Source organism: Salmo salar, chromosome ssa26 (genome assembly GCF_905237065.1).
Source record: "Salmo salar chromosome ssa26, Ssal_v3.1, whole genome shotgun sequence".
Lineage (NCBI taxonomy): Eukaryota > Metazoa > Chordata > Actinopteri > Salmoniformes > Salmonidae > Salmo > Salmo salar.
Genome location: NC_059467.1, coordinates 46,650,478 through 46,661,179, shown reverse-complemented (window position 1 = coordinate 46,661,179; position 10,702 = coordinate 46,650,478). Strand labels below are relative to the sequence as shown.

General features: G+C 48.6%; 1 protein-coding gene across 4 annotated transcripts in view; it reads left to right on the top strand.

Annotated features, from left to right (window-relative positions):
• The window catches only part of LOC106561750 (homer protein homolog 2), a 112,500-nt gene that overhangs the window by 60,993 nt on the left and 40,805 nt on the right, over nucleotides 1-10,702 (top strand). For all 4 annotated transcript variants that reach the window (XM_045708142.1, XM_045708141.1, XM_045708143.1 and 1 more), the window contains exon 3: nucleotides 10,428-10,559. In XM_045708142.1, coding sequence (XP_045564098.1) covers nucleotides 10,428-10,559 — 132 coding nt within the window. The remainder of the gene's footprint in view (nucleotides 1-10,427; nucleotides 10,560-10,702) is intronic.

Sequence of the window (10,702 nt, the reverse complement as noted above, 5' to 3'; positions counted from 1 at the left end):
GAGGCAGGAGGGAGAGGCAGGAGGATGAGGGAGAGGCAGGAGGATGAGGGAGAGGCAGGAGGATGAGGGAGAGGCAGGAGGATGAGGGAGAGGCAGTAGGATGAGGGAGAGGCAGTAGGATGAGGGAGAGGCAGGAGGATGAGGGAGAGGCAGGGAGAGGCAGGAGGATGAGGGTGAGGCAGGAGGATGAGGGTGAGGCAGGAGGATGAGGGTGAGGCAGGAGGATGAGGGAGAGGCAGGAGGATGAGGGAGAGGCAGGAGGATGAGGGAGAGGCAGGAGGATGAGGGAGAGGCAGGGAGAGACAGGAGGATGAGGGAGAGGCAGGGAGAGACAGGAGGATGAGGCAGGGAGAGAGACATGAGGGAGAGGTAAAGAGAGACAGGAGGATGAGGCAGGGAGAGATGGGGGTTGAGGAAGAGATGGAGGGGAAAGAGGGAGACGGGTGATAAGGGGGAGGAAGAGGAGGAGAGAGAGAGAGAGGAGGAGGAGGAGGTAGAGGAAGAATGAGAGGAGGAGAGTGGTTGTCAGTTATTCCTAGTCCTAATTCTGGAAGCAGGACCATGTTGCTATGAGACAAGGGGTGCATAGTAATTAACACGTCTTTTAATTGTTGGGATCAGTTCTCTGTGCTGCTCCGAGACAGAGAGAGAGAGGGACAGAGAATGTTTTCTTTGTTTTGGAGTGTTTGTGGGTGGGTGTTCTTGCTTGTGTGTGTGTGTGTGTGTGTGTGTGTGTGTGTGTGTGTGTGTGTGTGTGTGTGTGTGTGTGTGTGTGTGTGTGTGTGTGTGTGTGTGTGTGTGTGTGTGTGTGTGTGTGTGTGTGTGTGTGTGTGATATGATTTCAGTTCATGTGGAGGTTTCCAGAGGAGGGACCAAGTCACTATTATTCCAGTCACAAGGTCAGAGTCTCCAGTCGAGTCCCGACTAGAACGGTCAGAGTCGCCAGTCGAGTCCCGACTAGAACGGTCAGAGTCTCCAGTCGAGTCCCGACTAGAACGGTCAGAGTCTCCAGTCGAGTCCCGACTAGAACGGTCAGAGTCTCCAGTCGAGTCCCGACTAGAACGGTCAGAGTCTCCAGTCGAGTCCCGACTAGAACGGTCAGAGTCTCCAGTCGAGTCCCGACTAGAACGGTCAGAGTCTCCAGTCGAGTCCCGACTAGAACGGTCAGAGTCTCCAGTCGAGTCCCGACTAGAACGGTCAGAGTCTCCAGTCGAGTCCCGACTAGAACGGTCAGAGTCTCCAGTCGAGTCCCGACTAGAACGGTCAGAGTCTCCAGTCGAGTCCCGACTAGAACGGTCAGAGTCTCCAGTCGAGTCCCGACTAGAACGGTCAGAGTCTCCAGTCGAGTCCCGACTAGAACGGTCAGAGTCTCCAGTCGAGTCCCGACTAGAACGGTCAGAGTCTCCAGTCGAGTCCCGACTAGAACGGTCAGAGTCTCCAGTCGAGTCCCGACTAGAACGGTCAGAGTCTCCAGTCGAGTCCCGACTAGAACGGTCAGAGTCGCCAGTCGAGTCCCGACTAGAACGGTCAGAGTCTCCAGTCGAGTCCCGACTAGAACGGTCAGAGTCTCCAGTCGAGTCCCGACTAGAACGGTCAGAGTCTCCAGTCGAGTCCCGACTAGAACGGTCAGAGTCTCCAGTCGAGTCCCGACTAGAACGGTCAGAGTCTCCAGTCGAGTCCCGACTAGAACGGTCAGAGTCTCCAGTCGAGTCCCGACTAGAACGGTCAGAGTCTCCAGTCGAGTCCCGACTAGAACGGTCAGAGTCTCCAGTCGAGTCCCGACTAGAACGGTCAGAGTCTCCAGTCGAGTCCCGACTAGAACGGTCAGAGTCTCCAGTCGAGTCCCGACTAGAACGGTCAGAGTCGCCAGTCGAGTCCCGACTAGAACGGTCAGAGTCTCCAGTCGAGTCCCGACTAGAACGGTCAGAGTCTCCAGTCGAGTCCCGACTAGAACGGTCAGAGTCTCCAGTCGAGTCCCGACTAGAACGGTCAGAGTCTCCAGTCGAGTCCCGACTAGAACGGTCAGAGTCTCCAGTCGAGTCCCGACTAGAACGGTCAGAGTCTCCAGTCGAGTCCCGACTAGAACGGTCAGAGTCTCCAGTCGAGTCCCGACTAGAACGGTCAGAGTCTCCAGTCGAGTCCCGACTAGAACGGTCAGAGTCGCCAGTCGAGTCCAAGTCGTACGTTTTTTCAAGTCAAATAAACTACACATACAATAGCTTGTTCAATTACACGTCTTTGTCTATTTATTGATGCTACCAGACAGACATTTTCATTATTTTGTCTACAACATATTTTGATTATGTCACAATACATTTCAACAAATTCCAAATGGAGCTTCATATACATTTCATACTGAAAGACCAGTCGGCCTGTTCTAGTATTGTTGCTAGTTGCCTCATTGCTGCTGAGCTTCAAGGTAAACAGTTTATATTCTGGATCCCCAAACAGTTTTTGGAGCTGCGTATTTACTATGCCAATCATCTCTCCCTACAGTTGGCATTTGTGCTGCACCAGATCCTATAGCTGTAAATCAGCAATCTGTTCGCTAGCTCTGTTGTTCTCAAACTTCTTGACCTGCAACCCCTCCCCCCACCCACCCACCCACCCTCACCCCCGAAAAGGGGTGGTTCCAAGCTCGCAACCCCCATGCACAATCACTGCCTAAATGTAGCCTGTCATTGCAGCCATAAACAGTGACGCATTTTCAAACTGCAAGACACCAATGTAAACTGCCTTTTACACCCTCCTACATTTTGAGATGAAAGTCATTCATGTTAGCAGCCAATATCAACTAGGGATATCATGTCACTTCTCTGGGGTCCAACAGGATAATACGCCCTACCTTACCTGTATGCAGGGAGATTGAAAGACAAGGAAAGCACGGTCTCTCTGCAACTTGCCTGTCACTTTGGAGGGCCTGCCTGTCTGTCTGCCTGTCTGCCTGTCTGTCTGCCTGCCTGTCTGCCTGTCTGTCTGCCTGTCTGTCTGCCTGCCTGCCTGCCTGTCTGTCTGTCTGCCTGTCTGTCTGTCTGCCTGCCTGCCTGTCTGTCTGCCTGTCTGTCTGTCTGCCTGCCTGCCTGTCTGTCTGTCTGCCTGCCTGCCTGTCTGTCTGCCTGTCTGTCTGCCTGCCTGCCTGCCTGTCTGCCTGCCTGTCTGCCTGTCTGTCTGCCTGTCTGTCTGCCTGTCTGCCTGTCTGCCTGCCTGTCTGTCTGCCTGTCTGCCTGTCTGTCTGCCTGTCTGTCTGCCTGCCTGCCTGTCTGCCTGTCTGCCTGTCTGCCTGCCTGCCTGTCTGTCTGCCTGTCTGCCTGTCTGTCTGCCTGTCTGTCTGCCTGTCTGCCTGTCTGTCTGTCTGTCTGTCTGTCTGCCTGTCTGCCTGTCTGCCTGCCTGTCTGTCTGCCTGCCTGCCTGTCTGTCTGTCTGCCTGTCTGTCTGTCTGCCTGCCTGTCTGTCTGCCTGTCTGTCTGCCTGCCTGCCTGCCTGTCTGTCTGTCTGCCTGCCTGCCTGTCTGTCTGCCTGTCTGTCTGCCTGCCTGCCTGCCTGTCTGCCTGCCTGTCTGCCTGTCTGTCTGTCTGCCTGTCTGTCTGCCTGTCTGCCTGTCTGCCTGCCTGTCTGTCTGCCTGTCTGTCTGCCTGCCTGCCTGTCTGCCTGCCTGCCTGCCTGCCTGCCTGTCTGTCTGCCTGTCTGCCTGTCTGTCTGCCTGTCTGTCTGCCTGTCTGCCTGTCTGCCTGTCTGTCTGCCTGTCTGTCTGCCTGCCTGCCTGCCTGCCTGCCTGCCTGTCTGCCTGTCTGTCTGCCTGTCTGCCTGTCTGCCTGTCTGCCTGCCTGTCTGTCTGCCTGCCTGCCTGCCTGCCTGCCTGCCTGTCTGCCTGTCTGCCTGTCTGTCTGCCTGTCTGTCTGCCTGTCTGTCTGCCTGCCTGCCTGCCTGCCTGCCTTTCTTCCTTTCTTCCTCACAAATACCAGAATAAATTGGCCAGAATGTTACATCTTCATCCTATAATATTGAAGCTGTGACGTTAGTGTGATGTTACAGCTGTCTTCAGACAGTAACCAGCCAAACTAGGTCTGTCTGAAATATGAACATGATCAATGAAATAGCCGGGTAGCCTAACGTTATCGTTCTGGCCTAGATGTGTCTGTAGTGGATTGATAAATGGTATGGATAACTGTCTTTAAACGTAGGCCTATTGGAGAAGATGAAAGGTATGGATAACTTTCTTTATATATGGGTCATTTAAACATAGGCCTATTGGAGAAAATGAAACGAGCTGCTTTCTGGAGACTCATCTGGAGACTCATCTGGATCTGCTATCTGGATATGCTATCTGGAGACTCATCTGGATCTGCTATCTGGAGACTCATCTGGATCTGCTATCTGGAGACTCATCTGGATCTGCTATCTGGATCTGCTATCTGGAGACTAATCTGGATATGCTATCTGGAGACTCATCTGGATCTGCTATCTGGAGACTCATCTGGAGACTCATCTGGATAGGCCATCTGGAGACCCATCTGGAGACTCATCTGGATAGGCTATCTGGAGACTCATCTGGAGACTCATCTGGATCTGCTATCTGGAGACTCATCTGGATAGGCTATCTGGAGACTCATCTGGAGACTCATCTGGAGACTCATCTGGATCTGCTATCTGGAGACTCATCTGGATAGGCTATCTGGAGACTCATCTGGAGACTCATCTGGATAGGCTATCTGGAGACTCATCTGGAGACTCATCTGGATCTGCTATCTGGAGACTCATCTGGATCTGCTGTCTGGAGACTCATCTGGATAGGCCATCTGGAGACCCATCTGGAGACTCATCTGGATAGGCTATCTGGAGACTCATCTGGAGACTCATCTGGATCTGCTGTCTGGAGACTCATCTGGAGACTCATCTGGATCTGCTATCTGGAGACTCATCTGGATCTGCTGTCTGGAGACTCATCTGGATCTGCTATCTGGAGACTCATCTGGATCTGCTATCTGGAGACTCATCTGGATCTGCTGTCTGGAGACTCATCTGGATCTGCTATCTGGATCTGCTATCTGGAGACCCATCTGGAGACTCATCTGGATAGGCTATCTGGAGACCCATCTGGAGACTCATCTGGATAGGCTATCTGGAGACCCATCTGGAGACTCATCTGGATCTGCTATCTGGAGACTCATCTGGATCTGCTATCTGGAGACTCATCTGGAGACTCATCTGGATCTGCTATCTGGAGACCCATCTGGAGACTCATCTGGATCTGCTATCTGGAGACTCATCTGGATCTGCTATCTGGAGACTCATCTGGAGACTCATCTGGATCTGCTATCTGGAGACTCATCTGGAGACTCATCTGGATAGGCTATCTGGAGACTCATCTGGAGACTCATCTGGATCTGCTATCTGGAGACTCATCTGGAGACTCATCTGGATAGGCTATCTGGAGACTCATCTGGAGACTCATCTGGATAGGCAATCTGGAGACTCATCTGGAGACTCATCTGGATCTGCTATCTGGAGACTCATCTGGATAGGCTATCTGGAGACTCATCTGGAGACTCATCTGGATAGGCTATCTGGAGACTCATCTGGATATGCTATCTGGAGACTCATCTGGAGACTCATCTGGATAGGCTATCTGGAGACTCATCTGGAGACTCATCTGGATAGACTCATCTGAAGACTCATCTGGAGACTCATCTGGATCTGCTATCTGGAGACTCATCTGGATAGGCTATCTGGAGACTCATCTGGAGACTCATCTGGATAGGCTATCTGGAGAGTCATCTGGATATTTGTGCCCACCTTTGGGCAGCTAATGCCAATCACTGGTCCTTGGTCAACAGTCAAGACGCGCAACTAGTTGATTCTGAAACACAGATGAGTTGTTTTTTTAGACAATAATATGGTGCGATACCGTAGGAAACCAGATCAAATAGGCTAAGGTGTGTGTGTGTGTGTGTGTGTGTGTGTGTGTGTGTGTGTGTGTGTGTGTGTGTGTGTGTGTGTGTGTGTGTGTGTGTGTGTGTGTGTGTGTGTGGTATCTGTAGACAATTAAAATATGGATAAGAATTCCCGTTCAGTTAAATACTCGTGACCCACTTTGAGAAGCACTGAGCTAGGTCACCTGACCTGTATTGGTTGACAGTTTGCTGGTCCAATCAGAGGGCCGACTGTGCATTTCACTAGTCAATCTGTTGCACGTTTAAAAAAAAAATGTTGCAATGTGCAATGCAGCGGCTACTGTCTCTGGCTGTGTGGAGAGTAATCCTCAAGACTGTGTGCCACAAAATGAGTGACAAAATGTTACAAAACCTGGCCACAGAATTTCAAGTCATCAGTCTCAAGTCAAAGTAGAGTCCCGAGTCTTGAGTCTCCAAGTCCAATCTCAAGTCATCGAATGTGTGACTCGAGTCAGACTCAAGTCCAAGTCATGTGACTCGAGTCCACAACTCTGGAGGTTTCTGTGTTGTCATACATACCCTAGGGCCCTTCTCCTTACCAGTAGATTATTCACATCTACAGTGAGGGGAAAACGTATTTGATCCCCTGCTGATTTTGTACATTTGCCCACTGACAAAGAAAAGATCAGTCTATAATTTTAATGGTAGGTTTATAATCCAGAAAGACACATGTCAAAAATGTTATAAATTGATTTGCATTTTAATGAGGGAAATAAGTATTTGACCCCTCTGCAAAACATGACTTAGTACTTGGTGGCAAAGCCCTTGTTGGCAATCACAGAGGTCAGACGTTTCTTGTAGTTGGTCACCAGGTTTGCACACATCTCAGGAGGGATTTTGTCCCACTCCTCTTTGCAGATCTTTTCCAAGTCATTAAGGTTTCGAGGCTGACGTTTGGCAACTCGAACCTTCAGCTCCTCCACAGATTTTCTATGGGATTAAGGTCTGGAGACTGGCTAGGCCACTCCAGGACCTTAATGTGCTTCTTCTTGAGCCACTCCTTTGTTGCCTTGGCCGTGTGTTTTGGGTCATTGTCATGCTGGAATACCCATCCACGACCCATTTTCAATGCCCTGGCTGAGGGAAGGAGGTTCTCACCCAAAATTTGACGGTACATGGCCCCGTCCATCGTCCCTTTGATGTGGTGAAGTTGTCCTGTCCCCTTAGCAGAAAACACCCCCAAAGCATAATGTTTCCACCTCCATGTTTGACGGTGGGGATGGTGTTCTTGGGGTCATAGGCAGCATTCCTCCTCCTCCAAACACTGCGAGTTGAGTTGATGCCAAAGAGCTCCATTTTGGTCTCATCTGACCACAACACTTTCACCCAGTTGTCCTCTGAATCATTCAGATGTTCATTGGCAAACTTCAGACGGGCATGTATATGTGCTTTCTTGAGCAGAGGGACCTTGCGGGCGCTGCAGGATTTCAGTCCTTCACGGGCGTAGTGTGTTACCAATTGTTTTCTTGGTGACTATGGTCCCAGCTGCCTTGAGATCATTGACAAGATCCTCCCGTGTAGTTCTGGGCTGATTCCTCATCGTTCTCATGATCATTGCAACTCCACGAGGTGAGATCTTGCATGGAGCCCCAGGCCGAGGGAGATTGACAGTTCTTCTGTATTTCTTCCATCTGTTGTCACCTTCTCACCAAGCTGCTTGGCGATGGTCTTGTAGCCCATTCCAGCCTTGGTCTACAATCTTGTCCCTGACATCCTTGGAGAGCTCTTTGGTCTTGGCCATGGTGGAGAGTTTGGAATCTGATTGATTGATTGCTTCTGTGGACAGGTGTCTTTTATACAGGTAACAAGCTGAGATTAGGAGCACTCCCTTTAAGAGTGTGCTCCTAATCTCAGCTCGTTACCTGTATAAAAGACACCTGGGAGCCAGAAATCTTTCTGATTAAGAGGGGGTCAAATACTTATTTCCCTCATTAAAATGCAAATCAATTTATAACATTTTTGACATGCGTTTTTCTGGATTTTTTTGTTGTTATTCTGTCTCTCACTGTTCAAATAAACCTACCATTAAAATTATAGACTGATCCTTTCTTTGTCAGTGGGCAAACGTACAAAATCAGCAGGGGATCAAATACTTTTTTCCCTCACTGTATATCAGTTTCATCAATCACGCTCCTTACCATATCACAGTCTCAGTGACTCACTTCTCTCCCGGAAACACTGGCTCTGTCTATTACAGACCACGTCCCAAATAGCACCCTATTCCCTGTATAGTGCACTACTTTAGACCAGGGCTCTTAGGACCATTTAGGAGGCAGTCTATCGTTAGACTATTAATACATGTAATGTAATCATGCTACAGTAACAGGCCTGTTAAACAGCTATAGTATAACAGCTGGACTACACTGTAACTAAATGTAATGTAATCATGCTACAGTAACAGGCCTGTTAAACAGCTACTAGTGTAACAGCTGGACTACACTGTAACTAAATGTAATGTAATCATGCTACAGAAACAGGCCTGTTAAACAGCTACTAGTATAACAGCTGGACTACACTGTAACTGAGAAGGTCTGTGTCCCAAATGACTCCCTATTCCCTACATTGTGCACTACTTTAGACCAGAGTTCTATAGGCTCTGGTCAAGAGTAGGCCACTATATAGGGAATAGGGTGCCTTTTGGGATACAGACTTGGGAGTCGTGATGACCATTATAGGGGTCAGTGGGCTGTGTGGATACGTGCATACTGGACATAGTTGGAAGCAGGGTGTGTGTGTGTGCGGCAGAGACTCCAAAGGAAACCAATCTAATTGTCCTGATATTACTCTGTTCCTCTTCAGATTACATAAAGCCTCAAGCTCTTTCTCTTGTCATTGTGTCATTATGGAAATATATTTTGTCTTTCTTTCTCTGGAGTTCAGAAGGGAAGGAGACTGTTAGCAGAAGTGGGGTTTATTTTAGTTTATTTTTTCTTCAAAAAAACAATTTAGTTATTTCACATTTACTTAATTTCTGGTGCTGTATAAGGGCTTGATCTTTGGCCAGAGTTGTATTGTAGAAGCTAAATGGTTAGCTTCACTTCTAAATCTTGTACAATAAGATTATTTTAGATGTTCTGAGAACAAAATAAGTTGTGGCTTGTGTCAACAACAACAAACAGGAAACTGAAACTGAAAGCCTTGAGAAAAAAACAAACTATATTTTCTATTTGTCAATAGGAGCACTTCTGCTCATCTTTTCCATGGAGAGCACAGAGGTTGATACACACAGATCCATGTTGTTCTGCACAGTGGGATAATGTGTGTCTTGGCCAGCCCAGTCCCAGCCAGAACCAACAGTAATATAATACAGTGCCGTGACAAAATATTGGCCCCCCTTTCTAATTTTCTCTACTTTTGCATATTTCTTTATACTGGAATGTTGTCAGATCTTCAACCAAAACCTAATATTAGATAAAGGGAACCTGAGTGAATAAATAACACAACAATTTGCATACTTATTTAATTTATTTGATGAACAAAGTTATGCAACACTCAATGCCCCAGTGTGTAAAAGTAATCGCCCCCAAGGACACTCAATAACTGGTGCCACCTTCAGCTGCAATGACTCCAACCAAACGTTTCCTGTAGTTTCTTGATCAGTCTCTCACGTCGCTGTGGAGGGTTTTTTGGCCCACTCTTCCATGCAGAACTGCTGTAACTCGGCGACGTTTTGGGGTTTTCAAGCATGAACTGTTCGTTTCAAGTCCTGCCACAACATCTCAGTTGGGATTAGGTCTGGACTTTGACTAGGCCATTCCAAAACTTCAAATGTGTTTTGCTTTTTAGCCATTTTCATGTAGACTTGATGTTTTGGATCGTTGTCTTGCTGCGTGGCCCAGCTGTGCTTCAGCTCACAGACAGATGGTCTGACACTCTCCTGGAAAATGATCTGATACAGAGCAGAATTCACGGTTCCTTCTATTAAGGCAGGTTGCTTAGGTCCTGAGGCAGCAAAGCATCTCCAAACCATCACACTACCACCACCATGCTTGACCGTTGGTATGAGGTTCTGGGGAATGCAGTGTTTGGTTTTCGCCAGGCATAATTGGACCCATGTCATCCAAAAAGTTATACTTTTAACTCATATGTCCGTAGAACATTCTTCCAAGAGTCTTGATGATCATCCAGGTGCTTTTTGACAAACTGGAGTCAACTTTTTGGGCGAGATGGGTCCCATTATGTCTGGCGAAAACCAAAGGACTTCAGGGGCTTATTCTGTTGCAAAAAGTTTTGTCAATGGAATGAAATAGGTAGGGATCTACCTGAATTTGTCCAATAGAAACTCTTGTTTTAGTGTTTGGACTGATGATTATTACACCCCAGGTGCAAAACTGTGGCCCACTGAGGTTTCCCAAACTGTTTGTGCTTTGACCCTTTTCCATGTCCCAGTGGCCCAGCAAGGCACTAACCCCCTCAAGCTGCTCCAGGGGCACCACCACATCTCCTACTAACGTGTCATTTCCTGTCTCCCTTCAGGTGATCATCAACAGCACCATCACCCCCAACATGACCTTCACCAAGACCTCCCAGAAGTTTGGCCAATGGGCTGACAGCAGAGCCAACACAGTGTTCGGACTGGGGTTCGCCTCCGAGCAGCAGCTGGCCAAGGTACTGATTGATTGATTGATTTTCTGTTACAATTTTTAAAAGACAAAGCTATTCCGTCACTACCGGCAACATAAAGCCGTTCCGTCACTACCGTAAAGCCGTTCCGTCACTACCGGCAACATAATGCCATTCCGTCACTACCG